The sequence below is a fragment of the Falco rusticolus genome, chromosome 2, assembly GCF_015220075.1.
Source record: "Falco rusticolus isolate bFalRus1 chromosome 2, bFalRus1.pri, whole genome shotgun sequence".
Taxonomy (NCBI): domain Eukaryota; kingdom Metazoa; phylum Chordata; class Aves; order Falconiformes; family Falconidae; genus Falco; species Falco rusticolus.
In genome coordinates this window covers 2,895,058-2,920,836 of record NC_051188.1, presented here as the reverse complement: position 1 = coordinate 2,920,836, position 25,779 = coordinate 2,895,058, and the positions used below count along the sequence as shown (strand labels likewise).

At 48.5% G+C, this 25,779-nt stretch overlaps 1 protein-coding gene across 1 annotated transcript in view; it reads left to right on the top strand.

The window, feature by feature from the left end:
- Window positions 1-3,983: 3,983 nt before the first annotated feature.
- The window catches only part of MAP6 (microtubule associated protein 6), a 45,589-nt gene continuing 23,793 nt past the window's right edge, over window positions 3,984-25,779 (top strand). The window contains exon 1 of the mRNA XM_037376157.1: window positions 3,984-4,787. Coding sequence (XP_037232054.1) covers window positions 4,060-4,787 — 728 coding nt within the window. The 5' untranslated portion in view covers window positions 3,984-4,059. The remainder of the gene's footprint in view (window positions 4,788-25,779) is intronic.

Below are 25,779 nucleotides of genomic sequence, written 5' to 3'. Positions count from 1 at the left end.
TCCTTGGCCATCCCAAACATCCCACCATGTGGCGTCATGCTCAGCCATGGCCTTTTCCCAGAAGAGGCTGGAGAAGGAGAAAGCTATTCCTGCTTTCTGCCGTGGTGGCTGTAATTTAAACACAGAGACATTTTTATTTATTTAACTCACATCCTCTCTGAGAGAGGTTTACAGCCAGCAAATCAATTCTGCTGATTAGAGCTAATGGATTTTACTTGACTTTACTTTTCCATAGTGGTTTCCTGAAAGTGAATGAGCGGCCATGCTTCAAGATTTATATACAGCTATATATTTCACTGCAGGAGATGCTAAGCAATTTTTTTAATTCTGCAGCTTCTAAATCCATCCAGGTCTGCCTGGTATCTGCAGAGCAGGGAAGAGTCTCCTGACACCGCAAAACCTCATAGAGCAGTTTTGCCTGTCTCGTTTCCTATTAAAAAAAAAAAAAAAGGGCAGTGCATGACCAAGCGTTTCCGTGTGAGATGAGCCCAGGCTTGTCGCAGATGAGGGAAGCTCAGAGAAATGTTCAAAACCACTTTGTGCACCTGGAAATCCCCAGTCCCCAAAGGGGTGCAAGGTGCTGTGCAAACCCTGGTGGAAGGCACTGCTGGGTGCAGAGCTGGTCCCTTAGCTCCAAAGTGGGAGCTGCAGCAATGCATTCGCATGGGCTTGCACCCACCAGGAAAACACTAATTTATTACTTCCCCGTTATATTAAGGGCAATTGATTACACTAACAGCTCTTTGTGCAGCAAATTCCGAAACAGCAATGCAGATGCAATTCAAAATGTCCTCTGCAGTGAACACCCAAGCATGTGTGGGGCCTCTGTGGGCATCAGATCAGAGACCAAGATGGGCTTTACACCCTCAAAAGTCACCGCGGCAGCTTTGAGATAAATGAAATTAAAGAGAATATTTTAAAATAAGCAGATCCTTGAGGTTCACTAGCCGGCAGGCTTGATCCCATTTCAATCCTTTGATTGCACATCTTCCTTACGGACCTTGGGTCACCATTGCAGGATGATGCTTTTCCAGTTTGCCTTGCTGCTGTTCCCAGAGTTGTGTTGGTTGGTTTTTTTTTTTAATATCAGAGTCCATCAGATGCAAAAACCTGCTTGTCATCATCCTGTCTGAAAAGCAGAGAGCATGGAAACACAGGGCTGGGGTCTCACAGCACAACTTTGGTATGACTCTCCCACCATTGCTGCAGGACCTGGATGAGCTGAAGGTTTCATCTGCAAAAGGAAAGTGTGGTGCAGCAGAAGCCATGTGCCCTTACATTGCCACTTTTAAGTGTAAAAATCAGCCTTAACAGAGATCAGCACATCTAACGTGGGTGCAGAGGAACACACACCATGTGTTGAAAAGCAATGCCCAGTGCACTGAGGCCTCAGAAAACTACGGTTTGGCACAACCTGGGACATACTGATGAGCTCCCTAAGTCTTTAATTATAATCACCCCTTTCAATTCTACTGGATGTAATAGCAGGGACAATAAAATCATCATGGAATCACAGAAGGGTTTGGGCTGGAAGGGACCTTCAAGACCAGCCAGTCCCACCCCCTGCCCCGGGCAGGGCCCCCTCCCCCCAGCCCAGGCTGCTCCCAGCCCCGTCCAGCCTGGCCTTGAGCCCTGCCAGGGATGGGGCACCCACAGCTGCTCTGGGCAGCCTGGGCCAGCGCCTCGCCGCCCTCACGGGGAAGGGTTTCTTCCTCATGTCCAACCTAAATCTCCCCTCTCTCAGCTTCAAGCCATTCCCCCCTGTCCCACCACTCCCTGCCCTTGCCCAAAGCCCCTCCCCAGCTTTCCTGTCGGCCCCTCCAGGCACTGGCAGCTGCTCTAAGGTCTCCCCGCAGCCTTCTCCTCCCCAGGCTGCACAGCCCCAGCTCTCCCAGCCTGTCCCCACAGCAGAGGGGCTCCAGCCCTCTGACCAGCTCCGTGGCCTCCGACGGGCCCGCTCCAACAGGTCTGTGTCCCTCTGATGCTGAGGACCCCCGAGCTGGACGCAGCGCTGTGGGGGGGTCTCAGCAGAGGGGAGCAGAGGGGCAGAGCCCCCTCCCCCGCCCTGCCGGCCACGCTGCTGGGGAGGCAGCCCAGGGCATGGGTAAATGTGTGCATGTGTGGCTGTGACTGTGTGCATGTGTGAACATATTAGTGTGCATGTGTGTGTGCACGTGTGCATATATGTGTGCAAGAATAAGTGTGTGCTGGTGAATGTCCATGCACATGTGTGCAGGTATGCAGCTCTGCATGCATGTGTGTGTGCTTGTGTGCATATGTTTGTGTGAACGTGTGTGCCCACATTTGTGCATACAGATCTGTGTATGTGATTGTCCTTGTGTGTACATGTCCATGCATTTGCATGTCTTGTGTGTGGATGTGTGCACATGTGCACATGTGTGCATGCACGTGGGAGCATACATGTCTGTGCATGTGTGCGTATGTTTGTGTGTTCACATGCAAGTGTGCAGCATGCATGTGTATGCTTGCAGGTGCATGCACAGGTGTGTTCATGCAGGTGTGTACATATGTTTGTATATGCGTGTGTGCATATGCAGTGTGTGCATGTGTACATGCTAGTGTGAACACAGCTCTGTGTGTGCATGTGTGTGTGTGCACAGCCATGTTTAGTTGTATGTGTGTGCATGTGTGTCCATGTGTTCATATCTGTATGTGTCCATGCCTGCAGCTGTGTGCATGTGTGCATGCATGGGGGGATCTGTGTGCACATGTGTGCATGTGGGTGCATTTTTATGATTATCCATGTACACACATTTGTGCATGGGTGTACAGGTGTGAGTGTACAATCATGTGTTTGTGTGTGCACATATGTGTGTGCATTTGTATGTGTGTATATATATGTGTGCACATCTGTGTGCAGGTGGGTGTGCAAGTGTGAGTGTGCATATGCACATATACTTACATGAGTGCATGACTGTGTTTGTATATGTGCATGAGTCTGCAAATGTGTGTGCATGCATGTCTGGTGTATGTACCTGTGTGAGTGCACATGTGTTTGCATATATATGTGTGTGTGTGCATGCAGATGTGTGTTGCATGTGTGTTTGCATTCCTGTGTATGTACATGTGTGCAGATGTGTGTGCATATATGTATGCAAAAGTGCATGTGCACATATGTCCATGCATGTATGTCTGCTCAAATATGTCTTTGCATGTGTATTGCATATATAATTGCAGGCATGTGTGTGATCATGTGCATGTCTTTGCACAGGTATGTGTGCGTAGCCACATGCAGATGTGTGTGCACACTGAGTGTGCATTTGTGTGAATGTGTGTGCATGTACATGTGTGAAGACACGAGTATCCACATCTGCTGGCATGCATTTGTATGCATGTGTATATATCTATATGCAAGCGCCTGTGCGTGTTTGTGTATGTGCATGTTTCATGTACACACATATCTGTGTGCACACTGGTGCATGTATGCAATTGTACATGTGTGTGCATACCTCCATGTGGGCATGTGTGTGACTGTGCATGCCTGTGAATGCATGCATGGGTGTGTCCAGCATGCGTGTGCATGCTTGTGTGTGATTGTGCGTGCATGTGCATGCCTGCATGGGTGTGTCTTACATGTCTGTGTACTTATGTGTGTGCCAGTGCATGAGCGTGAATGTGTGCTTCGGCGCGTCTTGCACGCGAGTGCATGCAGGCATGTAACTGTGCATGTATGTGGATGTATTCACAGACACCCTGCATGCGTGTGTGCAGGTTTGTGCATGCATGCGTTTGTGCATGCATGTGAATGTATTAATGGGCGTGTCCTGCACGCGTGTGCATGCATGTGTGCGTCCGTGCATGCGTGCGAATGCGTGCGTGGGCGGGTCTTGCACGCCTGTGCGCGCCCGTGTACGTGGGCGTGGCAGGTGTGCGCTCACACGTGCGTGCCCCCCGCCTCCCCCCGCCCCCCCGCGAGGCCCCGCCCCCTCCGGTGCGGCGCGGGGCGGGTCTGTCCCCGCGCCGCCCCGCCCCGTCCCTGCGCGCGGCCGCGGGTGCGGGTGCGGCGCGGAGCGGGTGCGCTCCTTGCGCGGGGCCGCCATGGCGTGGCCCTGCATCACCCGCGCCTGCTGCATCGCTCGGTTCTGGAACCAGCTGGATAAAGCGGACATCGCCGTCCCTCTCGTGTTCACAAAATACTCGGAGGCCACCGAGCAGCCCGCCGCCCCCGCGCCCGCCCCTCGCCCCGCCGCCCCCATCGACACCCAGCCCGGCGGCGAGGCGGCGGGGGGCGGCGGCGCGGCGGGGGAGCCGGCTCCCGGTCCGGCCCGGCCCGGCCCGGCCCCGCACGCTTCTCCCCCGGCCGATTCGGTGATGCGCCACGACTACAAGCCCTGGAAGGTGCAGCGGCCGGAGCCGAGCTGCAAACCCAAGAGCGAGTACCAGCCCTCGGATACCCCCTTCGAGAAGGAGACGCAGTACCAGAAGGATTTCCGTGCCTGGCCCATCCCCAAGCGGGGTGACCATCCCTGGATCCCCAAACCGGGACCTTCCCCCGTCCTCGCCCTGGACCGCGGGTCCCCGGAGAAACCAGCTCAGGAGAAACGAAGGAAGGTGCTGCCCGGTCCCGAGAAGAAGGAGGAGGACCCCGAGGTGGAGGATGAGCATCCCAAAGCGATGCGGGCCGGGGATGGGAGAGAGAAGGGGAGGAAGAAGGCGGAGGAGGCGGGCGGGCAGCCGCTGGACGCGGGCAGGGGCAGGGCGGCCGCCGATGCTCTCAACAGGCAGATCAAGGAGGAGGTGGCGGCGGGGGTCAGCTCGTCCTACAGGTGAGACCCCTCCACCTCATCCCGACCCCCTCGCCAGCCCAGCCCCCGTCCCTTCTTGCCCATCCCCAGGAGCGACATCCCACCCAGGGAGTTGGGTCGATGCGCCTTCCAGACGTTCCCGTGGGGGGTGGGGGTGTGGGGGGGTGCGCGTGTGCTGATCTTCTGCTCTGGGGCGGGGTGGGGTTGGTGTCCTTAAAAACCCCCACCTCCTTGATGGGGCGAGGGTAGGTGCAGTGCAAAGTGGTGAAAAGGCGGGTTGGTTTTGTTGGGTAGGTTTGCAGCAGGTTCGAACATCTTGTGTGTGTGTGTGTGTGTGTCTCTCTCGCATCCCAAAATTCAGAGACGCCACCACCTTGGCTTTCCGCGTGGGTGGTGTACCCGGGATGTGCAAGTCACCTTTCCCGGTGGTCCTTTCCAAATGCATCCTTGGTTGCCGTGGTGCGGCCAACCCGAAGGACCAGCATCCCAGTCGCCATCACTGCATCCCGAGGACCCCACGCGCCTGCGGGGTGCCCCATGCACAGGAGGGTCCCATGCAGCACCCCGGGCCAGTAGCGTCCCTGAGACAAAGCATCCTGGGGACGCAGCGGGATGCGGGTGACAGGCATCCTAGGCTGCTTGGGTGGGGCAGCCTTTGGATGCTGCCATGTTTAACGCGGTGTGGTGGCGGGTGGCATGTCCTTGTGTCCCCCTCATCATCCTTCCACCCCGGGCTAGAAAGAGGTGCCCTTATTTAACCCCAGGAAGAGACCCTGCTTGGGATTCGGAGTGCAAAACTCCTTCCCACGAGATGCTGCTGTTATTTCTCCCTGGGTGAAGGAGTTGTATGTGTTGGGAATGCAAAACAAAAGTGCCGGGGTGGCTGCCCTGCATGTGCATTTGCAAGGAGGCTTTGCTGTGATTGTGTTTTCCAGAGCTTTCTTTGGCAGAGCCTACTGCTGTTGAGGTCGGGGTGGAGGTGGCAGAGAGCAAAGCTGGTGTTTGTTGTGACAAAACTGTAATGGCAGCCTTTTTGCTTCTTCCCGTACCACTGTGAATGCCAAGTTGTTCATGCCTGTGAATGATTGATTTTCTTCCCTAGGGAGATTTAGAGGTGACACCCTGCCATCAAACAGGTGGTCAATTCATGCAGATTTAAAATGAAGCTGGGATTTGGCTCCTCTGTCCCCCTGGTGACTGCGTGGCATGGTGGAGCTGGCCGTCATCTCCCTTCCCGTGTCCCTGGGGGGGAAATGGTTCAAGCAGTGAGGTTTTGATTTTTGCTGTAGTTCGGCCTTGGCTCTGGCTCTTGCTGGGGATGTGAACAATGATGTGGGCTGAAGTGCACCCAGATGTGACAGCGGTGATTGGCTGAGATACGAGAAAATGGCCAGGGATTTTCAGGGTCTCTGTTTTTCAGGGGTGGAGGGTGTGGGGAAAGGGTTTTCCAGAAGTGAAACAATCCTTTAATGTGCCCTGGCCAGCCCTGATATTAGACTCAGCTTTTTGGCTGGTCTCTTGCAAGGTCTGGGCTCATGCTGATGATGGCAGGACTAAAGCAGAAAGGTCAGAGTAGAGCTGAAGAGCTGTGTTGCTCTCTTCCACTGGTGCAAAGGATAATTAGACTTCTTTTCTTGCATGTTTAAGTGCAGATTGCTCACCTTCCCATCCCTCCAGTCTACTCCAGCAAATTCATGTAGCCAGTGCAGGCTGGGCTGGGTTTCCCCAAGCAAAGGGGTTGGGTCTGCTCAGTTGTTAAATCTAAGAGGAACTAGAAGGATTCAGTCCTCCTTGTGTTGCTCCTTGGCTTTCAGGACATCCCTAGGGCTTCTTTTTCCCCTTGGGTCCTCATCTGCTCTCCCACTTCCATGTTTTTCTTCCTAGCAGCATATTATTGCAAGAGAAGTGTTTGCTCTGACGCTCAGCCCGAGAACAGAAGCACCTCTTCATTAATGCATAAGTGATGTTGTGGCTAATTGTTCTCATTTTCCGTTCAAATTAGGCATCTTTTAAGTGTTGTTTATTGTTGACGTTCTTTTTTAAAAGCCACATTCTCCAAATCCTTATTACTATCAGGAACCTTGCTGCTCACAGGAGTCCCGACTCCTCACGCCCTGGGTGGGTTCCAAACATCTCCGAGGATGCAGACTCCATAACCCATTTGGGCAACATTTTGGGCCACCCAGCAGCCAAAATTATCTTCTAGTGACCTTTCGCATGAGAGGGGCAAGGATGACTCACATGGGGTTTGCCTTTTGTGGCCTTTGCTGGGCTTGTGCATGGATGAAGGCTTGCCAGCAGCACAGAGCAGGGAGAGATTTCCTTACAGTTCTCTGCCACTACTGTAAATCAGCGTAATGTGATGCTCCAAGGCTGGGAAACCATTCCATGGTGAAACCAAAGAGCACAACGGTAAGGTTTTTTAAACTCGCTCTGTCCCCCTATTATTGCCAGGTGAGGGAAGAGAGCATGGGATGGAGTAAGCAGCTAGGCCAAGGTCATCAGGGAGAAGTCCATGCTAAAGGGGGGAATTCCCATTTCTAACCTTTTCACACGAAGACAAATGAATGTTGCAGAGACCATGTGCCTGTGACCTCCTCCCAGGTCTTCCCAGACCTACAGGGCAGAGGTGATACCTGGTGGCGATGGCCGTGGAGGATGGAGGCTGCTCCCAGCCCGAGGGATCGATGAGCAGTTCGCATTAGCGTTTGAACCAGGAAGCCTTCGAAGATGGCAGGGCTGTGCGTGTCTGCAAGAGACTGCCTGTGCCCAGAGATCCTACAGAATAAATGGGATGTATTTATGTTATTCATAGTATTTATGTTACTTACATTTATTTTTATGTATTAATTTATATATTGGATTTATTTACATACCTGTGGCCAAATAAATTCCTTTGGCAAACCAAGGGAATTTGAAGGGGATCAGGTTGTGCATGATGACATCTGCTTGCCAGTTAGTGCCCTATGACTGTATCTCTTTGGCTGTAGGGGAACTAAGGCAGAGGAGCTGCCTGAGCCCACACAGTGCACCAGGGCTGGGGACTCCGTGGCATTGTTTTCCTGTTTGCTGTTGTTCTTCTGGGGTTGAGGTGGTGGAAGCCACCTCTGTTACCAGGTGTGCTTTGGTGTGACACAGGTTCCAGTACCGAGGTGCTTCTTGCCTCAATTTCTCTCCCCAAAGATGTTCTGCCCAAGCAGGGTTACAGGGGCAGGTTGTATCTCCCTTCATCCCCCTCTTCCCTGCAGTCCTGCTTGTTGTGGTGGCCTGCGGACCTTGAGGGACCATGTAAGGACCAAGGCACCCTTCAGCGGGTAGGAGTACTAAGTTTATGTGACTGACCTGACTTTTAGATAGGGGCCAGAACCCAGCCTGGGGGGCTTCTCATTTTCTTGGAAAACTGTTGCTGCGGGATGGAATCTTGTCTTCTTCAATTTTCAGATGTCCCATAGGAGGATCTGGTGGCATCACTGAGGGCTTTATCTGTATGGAACACAGAGGTGGCCCTGAAGAGCCTGGTACTCGAGTGCTTGGGAGGGCATTTTGCCCCCTGAACTCCTGGAAGGGATGGGCAGAGCTCTTCTCCCTGCTGCACTGAAGGATGGAGGAGGCAGGGATTGGCCCTGGGGGTCTGGGACCAGAGAAAGTAGGTGATAAAATGTGCAGACAGTGGCATTTGCTAGTGGAAATGGAACAATTAGAATCATAGGATCATTTGGGTTGGAAAAGACCTTTGAGATCATCATGTCCAACCATTTAACCCTGGACTGCCAAGTCCACCACTAAACCATGTCCTTAAGCACTGCATCTACATGTTTTCAGAAGCACATTTGGTAAAAAATGCAAGAAGGAATGAATGTTTTCCATTTTTGTTTGAAAATGATGGGAAAATGTTAGAATTAGATGTTCTGGGTGAGTTTTTTCCCCCCTTCTTCCTTCTTGCCTTTCATTCTTCTCTTTTTGTTACCTTTATTCCCTGAAGAAGAGAGTTACAAAAGGGAAAGGGGAAATTTCACTCCCTTTGCAGACTGTCAAAATTAGTAGTAAGGTGATTAATTTTCCCCAGAGAAGTAATATTGCCAACCAAAACAATATCCACCCCCTCACTCCCCCCCCCCCCCCCCTATTTCTTTCCTATCAGAGGAAACAAAACAAGAAAGGCTTCAATGGAAAATTTTGGACTGCCTCTTGTATTAATGAATTGCCTGTTGCTAATGTTCTGTCATTCATTTCAAGCCCTGGAGGTACTAAAGATGTGGAGCATGAGAATTTGTAGTAGCTATAGAGATGAATGAGTCAGTGCTGGAGTCTTGCTGTGTATTTTTCTGAGGTACAGAGGAGATAATTTGAGGAGGGATGCCTACACAAGAGGGCTGGAGCAAGCTATATGACGGCAGAGAATTCATACTCCATCATTATAGTTGTGGAAATGTAGGGCTGGAAGGACCTCCTGAGGTAATCTGGTCCACATCCTGTTTCTGGGGAAGGGGATGATATATCTAGGTTGATTTTATCTAATGTTTTTCTGAAAATCTCCAGTGGAGGACACATCCCATATTGGTGAGACACTTGGTAACACTGCTTGTGCTGTCTGGTGTGCCAAACTTGGTGGGAGATTTTCCGTTGCCTTCTGAAATTTCAGGTCAGATCCATAGGCTGGGCCTGTATGAGTAAATTAAAAGTTTCAGGACACATTCCTGGGCATGGGAACATGATTATCTACGCTCTTCAGTTGTTGTAACAGTCCCTAGTCTGCTTTCCGGGCTGGGTTTGGGAGTGGGTGTGAATGAAGAATGGATCCCAACAAGCAGTTTGGGTACAACCATCTTGGTTTGGGGGTTAAGGGGGTTTAACAGTGTGAGCGGGGGCTGTCCCAGACTTCAGTGCTGGAGAGCATTCCTGGGTGGATGCCATGTCCCAGTGTCGTTTCAGCTACGAACTCCCAGTTTGGGTGAGAGTGTCATTGAAGTAACCCATGTCGGCAAATGGATCCAGTTTTGCTCTCAGCTGGAAGGGAAGGGAAGAGATCTTTTCTTCCGTCCAGAAAAGGCGATTCAAAGAGATGTTTGGCAGCTTTGGCTAAGGCTGAGCTCTGGCTCTTGATATGTACCTTTCACACCAGGAGGAGACACGATGTCTTCTGGTACCACAAGGACTGGTTGTGTGAGTATGTAATAACCGTGCGTGGAGGTAGCCCTTGGGTTGTTGCAGGCAGGCAGTTATCCTGTCACACTCTGTGTCTTGATCTCCTCTGGGTGCAGTCCATCAGCCGAGAAGGGCTGGTAGTAGCTCCGAATTGGAGATACCTGGTAGTAGCTCCCAGCTGGAGTATTTGCCAACATATTCCCTGTGATCACATTAAGGTGGAAAACATCCAGTCCTAAAAGCCAACTGGGAACTGCTCAGCAGTGTAGGCAATACTGAATTTTTGCTGCTTCAACTGTGTGCAAGCTGGAGCTGGGCTATGCCTTCCCTAGGATGGGGTTGAGCAGGAGGAAGAGATGCAGGTGGCATTCGGGTGATGGAATCAGTGTACCTGAGCAATTTTTCCTTTGTTCTAGCTCAGCTCTGCCGCCTCAGCAGGGACCTTTAGGCATGCTAGACTGGACGGTACCCTCTCAGCTAGTAAGTCCAATTATTTTGTTTGTTGTTTAGTCTTTATGAGTAACACCCGAGGTTCTGCCTCAGAAATAGGGAATTTGTAGTTGCACAATGCCAACTGGAATGGTGTGCCAAGACCTCAGTCTCTGATGGTTTGCAACCATCATCTCCTTCCCAGTCCAAGTCAATTAACAGGTTATGGTTTGCTGTTTTGTTGGTGCTGGGTTACTTGGTGCTTTCCTCCTATCTGGAGGTCACTGCTCAGTGTCTCCAAGTACAGTATCCACATTGTTTGGCTGTGTAGCTAGCAAGGCAGTTTTTTAGTCTCTTGTTTATTCCCCGTATCGACCCAGCTCTCCCAAGATGAAATCACTGTTTCTCAAACACCGATGCAGACTCTTGCCCTTTGGAGGTGAGGTCCTGCTTTCTACCGAGACTCACATGTCATGTTTGTAGGCATCACAGGTGGATTATGAATTCCTTGCTTACTCTTTGATAACCAGGACCTCTGTGGCATTCTCCTTCTTAGGCAGTTACAGCCTTGGAACTCCCATCCCATAGCAAAAGATCCTGGTGATTAGTACTGAGCCTAGAATGTAGCACTAATAATTTTCATCCCATTTTAAACGCAGCAGGCAAGGTCAGGCCCTTTCTTCTTCTTGTGATATCCCGATCCTGCTCCATATTGGTGCTGCCTTCCATGTTGTGTCATTAGGAGGGCGCATCAGTGGTGCCCTACTTTCTTGTGCCACAGTCAACCTTAAAAATGTTAAACCCTGCTAACCTCCTTCCAACACTCATCATTGTCATTTCCCTTGCCCAGTTTCCTGTTCTGCTGATGTTCATGTTCTCTGGCTTAATTAATAATTTCCCACGTGGCCCTGTATCAAATGCTTTACTGAAGCCAGATAGATTTTCACATTTATTTTGTCTGCTAAATCAGTTATCGTATCAGAGGACATGGCAAACATCTCTCCTTCTCCCCTTCCAGTCACTGCTGTGTCTGTTCAGACCACTAGTTTCTCCTGGATGCAGGAGCAGATGCTGTGGAGCAGACCCCCCTTTCACTTGGCAGCTTTGAGCTACTGCTGTAACACAATAAATAAAGAGAAGAGGAGAGAGATCAACTAATTTAGACAGCAGGACTTTCCCTGCCCTTCCTTCGCCAAATCAATCATGAACAGCCATTGTAAATTTGTCTTCTCTCACATTTAGAGCATGACCTTTGCTTTTCCTGTCTCCTACTAGCTGAACAAGCCTTCACTTTCTAAGCACTTCTGCATTCTATCCTGTATCAGTCTTGCTTTTCTTTGCTCTTAGTTGAACGTATTCATAGCCCTAACGCTGATATCTTCAGCTAAGTTTGCCGCGCTGGGGCAAGAGCATGGATGCTGTCCTGCTAGCATGACCATCAGCACCAGCCAGGAGGGGAAAGGCAGTTTTAGGGGAGTTTTATAGGATGGAAATTTTATTTCTCTTGATTTCTAACTCAGTGTTCTGGATATCTTTCTGATGTTCTTTATATTTATGTATATTTTTTTATATAGATATATACATGCACACACACGCAAACTGTGTGTTCACCCAGTTACTGCTTTAACCTCCAACTCATCTCTCCTCCCCAGGTCCAATGTTGTGGGTGTTACATAGTGAACACATTTTGCTCTCTATTAATAATTTCTTTTGCTTAAATGATGCCTGCATCTGAGGGGACCCCGCAGCATTTTGCAGACATGGTGTACATACAGAGAGACTCCTGCTGCTTTGGGAACCAGCTGCAAGCTGTGCTGTTGAGACTACAAAACAGGGTGTTTTGGTTCTGGGAAGGTGGTAGGGCTGCTTTTTTTATTTTTTAGTATTTAAAATTTTTAATCTTTTGTTTTGTTTTGGTCGAGCTGTAATTGGAAAGGAGAATGCATTTGAGGAATGTTCTCAGATTCATGTGTAGAGTGGGTGATCTTAAATAACGGACTGGTCATGCCAGGAGAGAAGAGGGCTGGCTCCAGTGGTAAAAACCACTGCAGCCCCTGCGACACAAGCAGCATTGCTTGTAGGTGAGGATACAGCCCTTAGGCAGCTGCTCCCGTCTGTGAGGATGCCAGCTGCACAGAAAGACACCTTGAAGAGGGGAATTTAACAAATGGTCCTAGGGAAGCAGCTTGTTTCAGAAAGCACTTTACCCTGCTGTGCAATGGAGCAGGGAAGCAAATATTCCTGCCTCACAGCCTGCCTGGGCTGTGCAGCCAGGGATGATGCTGCGTCATGCAAAACAAGAAGGTGATGAGCAGTGTGTCCCATGCAGAGATGGGCTGGCATTGGGGTGCAGCCCAGGGATCCCAGCATCCCCATCTGCAGGGACTCACCAGGGTCTTTCTTCCAAGCTGCAATTCAGGAGCACAGAAGTAATATCCCTGGTGGGGATTTTTATAATTTTATTATCGTGAAAGCATTTCCCAGCTTGTCCTTTCTGCCAGCAGATTTGTAACGCCTTGCTGTCTGGCTGGTGCGTGGTTGGTTAACACTAGGCTTTACATTCCTCTGGTTTTAACTCTAAAAATACCACCATGGAGCTGTAAATGAACCATTTCAGCATCGGTTACTCCATCTCTGCTGTAAGGGCAAGGAAATCCAGGCTGTTGTGAGCTGCGGGCTGGCTCTCGGCAGCCGTGCATCCATCCATTGGACTCCCACTGACTGCAGTCAGCTTTCTCCTGCACAGCAACATCCTCCCCATCTCAATTAGCTCCTGCACAGTGTTCATCCACCCAGCCTTGCAGGTGCCATCTTGGAAAGCGGCCAGACGTTTCTCGCTGAAATACTTTGCAAGGTTGCTGGTGCCCTGCTAACGTTGCATGGTTGTTGCTTTTCTTTTCTTCTTCTGTGAAAGGGTTGAAGGTATTTGGGGCTGTGCAGGTGCTTTGCTGCTTATCTAGCTCAGAAAGGGGAAAAAAATAATGAAGGTGTTGGTTAAAGAAAACGGTGGCTGCCTAGAGTGGGGCTATATATTAATTGCGAATGGCAAAGTTATTCTGCTCGTAGAAATCAACAGGGCTATTGAGGGCCAGCATTGGCACTAGGGTCTTAACTTAGCTCAAAGCCCAGATCAGATCTCCTTTCTCTCCCCAAAGCATTGCAGGACCAGCACTGTCCCCTTGCAGGATCTCTGCTTTCCTGTAGGATTAAAAGCTGGTGTTGATATTTCAGATTTCCTTCTCCACGTTCATCCCAATCTTGCTTCCCTTGCACAAGGTGTGAACAGTATGCTTCTTGTGGGACTCGTATGGGTAAGGGCTACATGTCAGTTAAATTATGATTATGTGAAATTAATTATTAGGTGAATTAATTAATGTTTTCTCCACTTTTGTCTCCGCATTCCTTCCCATTAAGTCAGCTACAGAAGGTATCATGGCTGTACAAGTGGAGGGGAAGATGGGTAGAGAGCTTGTGTTCTAAAGAAGGGGATCTGATCTATTTCTTCCAAAGCAATGATGAGCAGACATCTTAGAAAGCACACAGTTATGGGGAGCTAGACAGCTTGGGTTTTCTAGAAATCCAGTTAGACCAGCTAAGAACTTGGCTTTGGGAAGCTTGGAGCTGGCCAGGCCACTGGGTTGCAGTAAAGAAACCTCAATTTTGTGTCTAGGTGCTGGGTGAATGGCAAGAGGAGAGGTTATCCAGCCACAGGAGGAAGAGATTCTTCAGGATCACCCCTGACTGCTGAGCTTCAAGCTTCCCTCCCACATTTCACTTTGTCTTTCACCTTGAAGGAGGCTGCGCATCTGCTCTCGGGCAGGCAGCTTTGCCTAGGAGAAATCGGTGCATTGTGCTCTGATGGGCTGGAAACAGGCAGGGACATGAACCCTGACTGGTCCCATACCCAGATTTGGGCAGCAGTGGGGCTGATGGTTGCTGAGACCTTCAAGGAGAAGCTGTGGGTGCCCTCAGGGTGCCATTTCCCTGCAAAGGCATGTGCCTTTCCCTTCTCACATCCACTTTGGCTGTGGAGGTTCATCGGCCTGAGCCCCAACGGGAGGTTGGAAGGATGCTCTGTATCTTGCAAACTCCTTTGCACCCTCAGCCATGCTTTACCAACAGTGCAACAGAGCAAATTATCGGTGAAGTTCCTAAAACTAAGGGGGGAATTGGCTACAAAGGTCTGATTTTTCCACTTTGTTGGATTTGTGGAGGCTGGCGTGCTGGGTTGCAGATCAGGACTTCAGCTGTGCTTTGTGCTTTTGTTATTTGGATATGAAGTGAATGTGCAGAAGGTCTGAGGTGGGGGAAGAAAGGGGAGATCAGAGGTTGCCCATGCACAATCTTATGAAGGTGTGGAAAGCCCTGGGTTGGGCTTGCATGGGACTGATGTGCCAGGGCTGGATGACAGCCTCCCACCGGGTACCCCGTGCATCCAGGGGATGAACACACCAGTCTCAGCTGATTGGCAGAGCTTGTTGTGGTGTTGGCCAGTAGCTATAGCAGCTCACGTTGGAGGATTCCCAGAGAGGGATGTAGTGGCAAGTGGTCTGCTGGAGGGAGGACACAAGGAAAACCATGTGTTCCCTCTGGGGAGCTGCGATGGGTTTTGGCAGCAGCATCATGCAGAGAGCGGTGAAGATGCTGATGTTGAAAGTTGTGGTGCTTCTTCCTCCATCAGGGGGGTAAAAGCCTCTGGCAGCAGTACAGCATTGCAGCGCTGTCGGTGCAAAGCTCAGTGCAGGGTGAGGGGAGAGATTTCCTTCTCTCTTATAGAAAGGCTCCCATGGCTCTGTATAACCCACAAGGCTGGTAGAGTCTGCTGCATGCGGCCGATGTGATTTCTGGGATGACATAGAACAGGTTCTTTCAGCCAAGTCAGCTGTGGCATCTCCAGAAAGCTAGACAGCCTTCAAAGGAGGTGCAAAGGTCCATTGTTCGATCCTGCTCCAGAGCATCGGCTGAACTGAGTGTTTTTTGAGGTCCTCCCCAGGCCCCTTAGCCATGATTCCCTTTCTTGCTTGTTCTAGGGCTGTTAACGTGCTGATCCCTGTCCATGGAGGAAAAAAAAAGGTTTCTGTTTTATGACCAGTTGCAATTTGTCTCTTCCCAGCCACTCCAAGAGCTGGAAACCCTCAGAAAACAGAGGCACATCTGTTGGCTTAGAGGGTGGTTTTCTGGTTGGGCTTCTGTGGTACCTCTAGTCACATCTGAAGTCTTGGCAGCACTTTTGGTCAGCATTTGCGAAGCCTAGTTCCTGGAGCTGAGTGGTTACGGGAAGCCCTTAGCTTCACTCTAGCCGAAGGTCTTGCATGGTGGTGGAAATGTGGGAAGCCGGTGGTGAGCAACTGGAAGATGTTCCTTTAAACTCAATGTGCTGTTGAGGTGAGATGCAGCCAGGTGTGTCTGTCCAGCCCTACCTATCTCAATGTTTGGTCTTCCAGTGGCTCTTCAGGCATGTCTAGTAGTCTTTCAGTGGTGACATATGCACCATCATCTTTTTTGCACCCTGTTGGGGAGGAGAGATGTTCCCAGAAGTTAATGCTGGATTCTGGAAACCAGGCTTTTAACCATGTCATACTCATGTTTGAAATGGAAATTGGGTGGGGAGTCAAACTGGATGATGTGTGAAATTGGAAGAGAGTGTGGGCATAGTGCTTTCACCTGAGGCTTTTGATAGGAAGCAAAATAGCGGGAAACAGGCTTGTATTGTTATTGTGGCATTGAAAGGGCAAGGACAACTTTCATAGCCTCTTTGCTCTACTGTCAGTGGGAGCTATAAACACCAGAATACATAGAGTATGTATTTTATTTTAAGGTCTCAAAATGCTTGCAAACAATTCTTACTTAAACCTAGTCCCTTATTCTGGATTTCAGCAGATGCTGTGTTCCAGCCCATAGGAGTATTGCTCTCTTGGTGTGAGACCAGAGTCCTGTAGTGCCAGGTTTGGGGCTATGCCCTTGGTATAGAAGCTGTGTTGATGTATTATGCAGAAGGTGAAACGAGGGGAATCACCGTGCCCCGATTGCTGTGCACACACGGTCCCTCTGCTGCACTGGTGGATGTGGAGACAGATATCCTTTGGGGAGCTGCAAAGGTGCTGGAGATGGGTTCAGAGCTTCTGCAGGGACAAATGAACACACCTCAATGCGCCATGGGGCAAAAGCAGAGCTGTTTCACTGCAACCACGTAGCTTGAAACATGTCTGGGTGATCCTATACCTGTGAAATATGGTATCATAGGAAATAAGTATATAATGTTCAGTGTAAGACCATGTGGAAGGAGAAAATATTTATTTACAAAATACATAAATAACTTGATTTTTTCCTCTTTCTTTCATAGATTTCATTCATTTACATGCACCCCATACTCGCAGGCACAGAGATGTCTGTGTTCAGGTGATCGGGCCAGGATCACTGGTGGGATGATGAGCTAAGGGACACCAGCTTTTGAGTTCTCATTTCACCTCTTGTTTTTTTCTCAGCTGATGACTACAAACTTACTTTTTTATTTTTTTATTTTTATTTTTTAAACTCATCTTTTATATCACTTAGGGGTTACTGATCTCAGCGTCATCCTCAATAGCCCATTGATGGGACTCCCTAGAGTCCTGGAAACATTTCCCAAGACCTTGATTCAAATCTCAGTGGAGTCAATGGTAAAAAAACCCCAACACTCTATGCTCAGCTTGGAGCATAAATCCGTTTCTGCATGAACATCACAGTTTCAGCTAACAATACTACTTGCTTAGCTCCTGCATCACATGGACCCAGCATGGCCAGGTTGGAGAAGAGCTGAGGTCTGCTCAGGCTTACAGCACAGTGGAGAGAAGGAGCTGTTTCATCCCTTCTGTACAGGATGCAACCTGCCTTCAATATCCCACACGCAATTTAAATTTACAGCACTGCTTTCATCCCATAGTTGTAACTGATACCTTACTGCAGGTAAGAGATTTTTAAAGGCAGAAAGTGGCATTAAGGTCATCCCGTCTGAATGCCTGTACATGTATTTCATCCATGTACTCTTGTCCTGAGACCTTCACTTGTGCCTGGCTAAATCATTTTGCATGCTGGAATTAGAGTTCAAAGAGATCTTGACATATTGGAGAAACAGGCTGCAATAAATGAGAAGTAGTTCAAGAGAGGTGAGGGCAGAGCATGACGCAGAGGTAGGAATCGGTGGTGGCACCAGTGCAGATGGGAACAGCTGGTGCAGGAGCAGTTCCACAGTGAATCACAAATCACGTCAGCAATGTTATTTCATTAAAAAAACCACAAACTAACAAACCCACTCAAAAATAATAAAAAAACCCCACTTTTGGGCAAGTAATGTACTGAGATGTATGTAGCAGAATTTGACATCTAAGATGTGACATCTTTCCACATTCGTAAAGCCTCAGGTAGACTCTTTTATTCAGGTTTTGGCTTTGTACTTCAGCATAGCTGTGGACCAGAGAAAGTCCTGAGGACACACATGGTTGTTGCAGAAAGCTGGAAAGTATTGAATGGTTTTGAACAGAGAGAGAGTGCCACAGAGAAATGGATAATTGTCTTTCCATATATGAAATACAGTGGTCCGTTGGGATGCTCAGACCTGCTGTACTCACAGTCAAGAGGAGCCAGACTTGGATGTTGAAAGTCAAAAATGTATCAAGTGCTTTGCTGGAGCAAGTCTGAGGGATATTGTGCGTTTCTGGAGATGCTAGCAGGATATCTCCCCAGTCCCTCTCTTTGAAACTAGGGAAAAAAAAAAAAAAGTAATTACCATTCATTCCCTGCATTGATTTTCTGTCTGCGGTGACCTTGGTGCTGCTTGCTTTTCTTCATGCTCCCTAGGGCACAGGTCAGATCAAGCAATTATGGTTTTAATAAAAGGTGCCTGAGTATATGCATGGTGGCATTTGATTCTTATTATCTTGATGGCTTCTGCTGATCCTCAGTCATTACCCCACTACCCTCTCCTTTTCCCTGCCATGCTCCCAGTCCTTCATTCCATATTGGCATCCAACTGTTTGGAGTCTTAACCCATGTTTGACTTCCTGTGTGTTTGCAACCAAGACCAAATGCAGCATTAGTGGTCTCAAAGCCTGCTAACATGCGTGTAGAGCCAGTGATTTGAAACCAAAAACCTCATTGCTTGACAGCAGAGGTTAATATGGGACCGCTGACCCTGCCCTGCTGAAAACCGCCTGCATAGGGAGAGCAGGCTCCATGTGGATATTGCAGAGATCGATGGAAAAAGCCCTATCATTCCAGGCAGGATCAGGATTTGATCCAACAGAGCTGAGGGAGCATCGCTTGCAGCCAAGAATTGCTCCTTTTAAATGTTTTAGCTTTGCTCTCAGCAGAGAAAACCCAGAAGAAAACACAGCTTCAAGGCAATAATTTTCCCCGCCTTCCTTTGGGTTGATTTTTCTCTTGGCTGGAATGTTAGTTATTTTTTGTAATGCAGTATTTAATTATTACTTAATATAAACAATTTATGAACTGCTACAAGGGATGAATTATTTATGGGAGGGGAAGGAGTGCTTTTTCTGAGCCTTTCTGTTCTGTCAATTGCAATAAATATCAATCTATGGGTGTGTTTAAAACATGCATGCTCTGCCTGGGAGACAACAGTGCCTTCTTCCCTCGTCTGGTCTCTCAGTTATGTACCTGCTTAATACATTTGTCCCTAGCATGTTTTATTTCTTGATCAAGCTTGGAACAGCTCCAAAGGAAGAAGTATTTGCAGATTGTCTCGTTTCCAGATGCATATCATTTACCCAGTAGGTAACAAATGGCTCAGAGAGGCTGCAAACATTTGCTGTGCGCACAGAAGTGCTCAGCAATAACACATCCTCCTTCCAGTTCTTTGTAGAAGACTTACCAAACTGGTGCTTTTAATTTTTAGTCTCCAAATTTACTGTCTGGGAGCTGCTTTTTTTTTTTTTTTTTTTTTTTAAATAAGGAAATGGATTGCAGTGCACACTGTGCTGGCAGCTGGGCTCGGGTTTTGGCAGGTAGGTCTGTGGTTGCAGGTGCTTGCAGAGAGTGTGCAGTGGACTGATATATTTATTCACTCCTACATTAATAGTATCCTTCTTGGGAAGTGGATTTCCATGATCTAGTTGTATTTTTAGGGCTATTTATCACCACATTACAATGGCACCGTCCTCTAGACTGGGTGTATCTGGACACCCAGCACTGTATTAAAGCAAGTGGCCCATTTGCAACCTCCTCCAGATGCATCAGGCTGGGTCTGGAGGTGCCAGAAGACCCCAGAACATCAGACCACTGGGTGGTAACAACCCCATCAGCTTCCAAAACCATGTTGGTGCAAGATGCTCCTGAAATGGGAATGGTCCCTTGAGTCTCTTGGGTGCTTCTCGGTTCTTACCTCCTTTTCTTGTTTCCTGCATGCAGCATTTCTAAATCCCCCTTGCTGGCACAGGCAGCTGTATGCATACCCTGGGATTTTCTTTAATCTCGTCTTGGTTTTAGCTCCCCAGTATGTTACATGTAGACTCCTTGCATCTGGAAACAGAAAACCATGTCTCTACTCCACTTTTTCCTCCTAAGGGGAGTAAATCCTACACTTTGCATGCTGCTTATTGCTGTGCCGTGCCTTTAGGTTCCAGACACTCTGATTTTGGGGCTCCTTTCGGCTTCATGCCTCTCCTTTGGAGCAGAGTACCAGCCTTGGTAGCATGGAGCCATGATCATGTGTGTGTGAATGGTGTGTTTCCCTGATCATTTCGGGATGCTCAGAGGGATGCTTCTGATCAAGCACAGTGAGGGGCCTCTGAACATGGGCTACTTTGATGTAAAGGCACAACCCATTGTATCTGCGCTTCACTTTCAGGGCTTTCCAGGCCTTACAAGCACTGGAGAAGCCCTTGAAAACAATGAATTAATTATGGAATAACCAAAGTCCTTCCAGAATCTACTTTCTCACCATTTCCTGTATAAAGCTTTCTGACAGTCCTCCTTACCCTATTTCATTTCGTGATGTATTTCATGTGGACAGCACGGTACCAGCAGTGACCAGTAATTGCTTTGTTCACTCACATTGGTCCTTGTTCTACCTAATTAGGAGGAGATTTCACAATACAGCCATCTGCTCCAGTGCCTTGTGTTGTCTCCCAGACTCTCCTGAGATAGTGTTGATGATCCCAGTATTTACTGATTCAATATCATGGGACTAATCCAGTTCTTGGAGAGCCAGAGTCTCCCCATTACATCATTACTGATGCACAAGTGATGCTGGTGGTTTCCCAAACTTGCAGAGGTGGGGTGGGAAAATGACAAGCATTTTCTACACTAGTTTTCTCATTTCCTACAATTCATCTCCTTTTGTACCACCTGCAAGCAGGCAGAGCTTCTAAAAGAATGACGGGTTAACTGGAAGTGGCATGGACTTGAGTATTACACTTTAATGGACCAAATCTTGCTCCCCATCACATGCATACAGCCCTGGTGTTTGTGGTGGTCTATTTTAGGGCTTCCTAAAAAGATGCACAGGCATATTAAACTTTGGACACTTCCCAAGGAAACGTTGCTACCTCCCAGTTCTCCCACACTGACCCCCTAAACTCTCCGCCTGTCTGCTCAGCCCAGTTTAGTTCTTTCCGTGGTGCTTTTAGAACATCCTTCCCCATAGCCCCCAGGGCAATTTCAGTGTAATTTCTGTGCTTCCTCCCCAGTGATTCTGCATATGTCATGCAAACTCTGGAGCAGGAGCTCTGCACCTTATCATCCACAGCACAAATCAAACTTACCTCTAGATTTTGCAGCCCTCGAAATAAGGCAGTATTAAGGGTAAAGGGGGTGGGGGGTAGGGGTGGGGACCTGACTCAGCTTTTTGTTGCTCTTCCTTAGCTCAGTAATCCTTTATCTTAAGATGCTTGCTCAAGTCTCAGTTCTCTTCTTTCACCTGCTTAGTTCATGCCCAACTCTGTTAACGGTTCTTCCAGTTAAAAACAATGACAACCTCTTAATTTCAACTGAAGAAACATTGAATGGGTACGTTGCACAGGAAGATGTAAAATGGAAAGCAGAATTAAGCCCTCTGCCAAAGCCAGCAACTGGCTGTCTCTTTTGTATGCTAAAAAAAATATTTTAGATTCATTATATATATAAAAATCTTGTAAAGAAATAGCACGAGCTCAAATACATACACAAACACACATGGCAGAGGCAGGTGATCAGACCAAATGTAGGCTCATCTGCCTTCATCCACGTTCTGTATTGCATTATTCGAGGCTGTGTGGTTGTTGCACTGCCTCGTGGGACACAGTAGAAATGCAGCTTATCAAGCTGCAGAGCTTTTTGCTGTGAAATATTCATTGTGTTGGACCTGGTACCCCAGCTGATGGATTCAAGGGATTTCTGCCAGAGTAGTTCTTGCAAAAAATATCTGCACCCATCAGTGGGAAACCACAAGCCTCTGTACGGTGGGGATGGGTGGCCGCTCGCCAGCATGCTTTGCAGATGAATGCTGTATAAAGTGTCATGGATTTGAACTCTCTTTCCTTTTCTGAGAATAAGAAGTTATGCATCCAAAGCATATATATGTATATATATGAAAGACATTTGGATGATACGTTATTTCCTATGTTTTACTTTGTAGACTAGAAAAGGATAAAATTGGGTGTCTTTGGAGCTTAAGCATATGTGTACACTTGGCATTCACAGACGATATTTTAGCTTAGAGGCTCTGAGTTACTGAAGTTTAAGATCAGTTAGGAGATACCTGGTTGTTGCAACACCCAGGTTTCAGTGGTCTCACAGAAAATAAGAGGCCATCCCGGTTGCTTGGCCTCTAAGCTGAGCTGCAGGCTTCTCTATCCCGTAGGCACGTTGGAGATACATCTTGGTGTGAGCAGCAACTGAGGCTGTGACCTTGCATCAGCATCTCCATCAGCTCTGCAGGATCATTGAGGTGGAGGGGGGATGCTGCCAGGAGACGGCAGGGATAGACCATGCGTTTACCTACTATGGGCAGTATGTACAGAAGTAATATGTCGTATTCAAGATTTTCTTTGCATTGGACTTTCAGCAGCATGTTACTGCTCCAGCCCAGTGCAAAGAAAAACCTGAATACAACATATTCTGGGCACTAAATTTGCCATGGGGCTTGGTTTACTGCTCTTGTACTTAGTGGTCAACGTCCTTGTTCCTCAGTGCCTCCTCCATGAATGTTCATGGGAATCCTGATCCATGATCTCCCTTTTCCTAGCATTTGCCTTGTTGCCATCTCAGACATGTAAACCTTTTGGAATCAGGTGACTAGGTCTGAACAGAGCAACAGAAAGCAATAGAACTGCTTCCGTATTTTAACTGAAATGCAGACTGTGACTTAACAAGTTTCTTCATATTTTATGTGTATGATTCCTAGGATGCCTGGTGCCCAGTCATCTTGTGAAGGGTATTCAGATACAGTCATATAGTAGCTACTACAGTGAGGAGCAAATAGTAATGCTCCGAGTCATCAATGCAGTGGCAAAACAATAGCTGCTATTTAAGTTTCACCATCTTCCTCCTTTACTCCCTTTACTGCTGAATCTACTTCTGCTCATGTGCCAGGGTGAGCGATTACGCTGTCACGCAGACTAGAAATAAAATCAGAGGGCAACGCTAATTTTGAGCTGCATTAGAAATACAGAAATAAGGGAAGTAATGATTCCCTGAAGGGAGCAGAAAAATACAGCTAGCCAAATAGCATTGCTGTGACAGAAGAGCTATTTCATGTCAGACAGCTATGTCCTGACCTTCCTTTGGAGAGACCCATCCTTCTGCATCTGTGATTTCGATGATAATTGAATAAATTCAGACAAAATCTTACCTGTCATCCCCAGCACCACTCGTCTCCATCTTTTGCCTCAAGGGCAAACCTTGCGGTTCCTATGCAGCTGAACTGCAGCATCACTGAAGCATCCCCAGCCTGGAGAAGGGCCAGGATCTAGGGAACAGGAGCTGGTGATGAGCTCAAGGGCTTCCCACCAGAGCTCCCAAGAAAGATTTCTGCAGAGCTGGGGGGAGGGGACCCTGCCTGGGGCAGGGGCGGTGGGACTGGGTGGTCTTGAAGGTCCCTTCCAACCCAAACCCTTCTGTGATTCTATGATAAGATTCTATGCGCCAACCTTCATCTCCCTGGGCAGCAGCTCTTCGGTTCTGTAGGTGTCTGGCCTGCTATTGCTGAAGGTGATGGGGTGCCTTTGGGTTCCCTCCCCATCCTGCTGCTGGATCTCTGGTGTGGTCTGATTGTACTATGAGTTTGTGAAACGCAGTTGCTTCATTTGACCTAAAGTGCTTCATTTTCCTCAGCCTTGGCACATCTTGCTGCACCAGATTGCCGCACTGACAAGTCACATCGTGGATTCCCGTACAGCTTCTGCCGCCTGCCCTACCAGTCTCCGACTCAGGCAGTCACTTATGCCCGTATTTACATGGAAGTAGCAGCTAAGAGCCACTGTGCATGTGCTGGAAGTGTTTCGCTGAACTGAAATAATACATTTTTAATTCGCCTCTCGTGTCTTCAGACACTAGAAACGAGGTGCTGAAAACATCTCTCTAGCAAGAATCCCACTGGAGCCAAAGGCTCGCGAGGCCACCAGCGGAGCACAGCTTCAGTGTGCCACATTGCGTGGGGATGGGCAGAGGCAGGCTGGCTTTAGCTGGAGACACACCCAGTGTGCACTGCCTGTTTCTCTGTATCCCATCGGATATTTGAATGAGTTCATTGCACTTCACATGAGTTGCACTGAAAAATCGTTGCACTTGAAGAAGAGCAGAATTTACCACGCAGTGTTGTCTTTGCAACTTCCTCCACTTTTCCCACTATGATGGTTTCTTCTCAACATGTTTTTCCCCTGGGACCTTGAGGGATGAGCGTAGTTTAGTTAATTCATGTGTCCATACCTTGATGCAGGTGTGCAGTTGTCCCATGTTGTCTTGGAGTCAGGTATATGATGCTCTTTGGCCCAGCAAACTCTTCACAGGAGCACGTTGGCTCTTCTCATGCTGTTGAGGTTTCTCCAGCCTGTCCAGATCTGACTATTGGCAACACTTTTCCCAATCCTGTTCTTGCTACAGCACCATGTTGATAAAGATGCTTCTACGTCAAAGTGTCTGTGCTATGAGCTGCTTTGTTTGTTTAACCCTGTGGCAAATTTCACAGTCATCTGCCGGTTTGGAGGACAAGGGGGATGAGACACTGCTCTTACTCCAGCCAGCTGGAGAACAGACATACAGTGCGTTAAATGGGATATTGGCAGAGCTTTGACCTGACCCATTTTCCAGGAGTGAACATGACATTTACAGATGGTTTATTTCTGCAAGCAAGCTCAGAAATGTCAGGCTGTGATCACGCTGGGAGTGTTCCTAGCAGTCTGCATTGGTTGGCTTCCTTGGTGACACCAACTTTACAGGCTTAAGCATGTATGAAGACAGCACAGAAGCTTCTGTATGGAATGGCCAACATGTGTCGCTTCCTTAGCAGGACCCATGAGCTTATAACGTCGAGGCAGAATCAGAGAGGTATAAATGGGTGAATCTCCATGCGGTTGCGATTCGCACACCAGGAGGGTTCCTGAGGTCTCGGCTATCACTGGGTTTAACCTCTCTCCAGGTCTCCAGATGGACCTTTCCCTGGTTTCTGGCATTTCTGCAGTGGGATCTCCTGGTGTGATGTTCCCCAGAGTCCATGCTTTTCCTGTTGGTTGGGTTTAGCTATCAGGAGGTAGGGAGGGCCTTGGGCTGCCGGGCTGTAGCAGATGCTGGTGGACATCCTTTGTGTGGCTCAAACTGTGCTTTCCCCGTGGCTGGCTGAGCACAGGGACTTGGGTGAATGCTGCAGGCTGTAGAGTAGCGTTAATGTGAAGGTAGCGGTGGAAGGAAGGAGATGATCCTGGGGGTGCTGGTGTTTTACTCTGAGGTCCACAAAACGGACATTGCGTGTCAAAGGTGCCCAGATGTGCCACCTAGTCTGAGCGTGGGGGTTTATCTCACCCTTTCCTATCATACATGGACCTCTCCATGCTGCTCAGTGTCCCAGTGGCTGGCTCTTCCTCACGGATGGTCCTCAGTTCTCTGTGCTCAGAGTAGCAACTGTCTGTGCATGGGCAGTGGCAAAGCTGTTACTCTCCCACAGCTATGTTGCTCTCTCAGCTCTTTGGCCCTCTGCAATGTTCACCATCACCTGCAGTCATGTATTTATGACGTTTTTGACATGACAGCATGCACAATAGTTCTGCTTCCTTGGAAGGCATTGCTCTGTGGCCCTCAGGCAAAGCAATATCCATGATTTGTGGGCAGCTGATTCAATCAGCCTTTATAAATGGATTGCACCATGGTTCTGCTCTGCTAAATGACTTCATCCTTTTTCAGGACATAAATTCTATCTTACTCATAGCCTGCTTCAGCCAGTACCGAAGTCGCCTTGTTGAAGGCTTGGCAC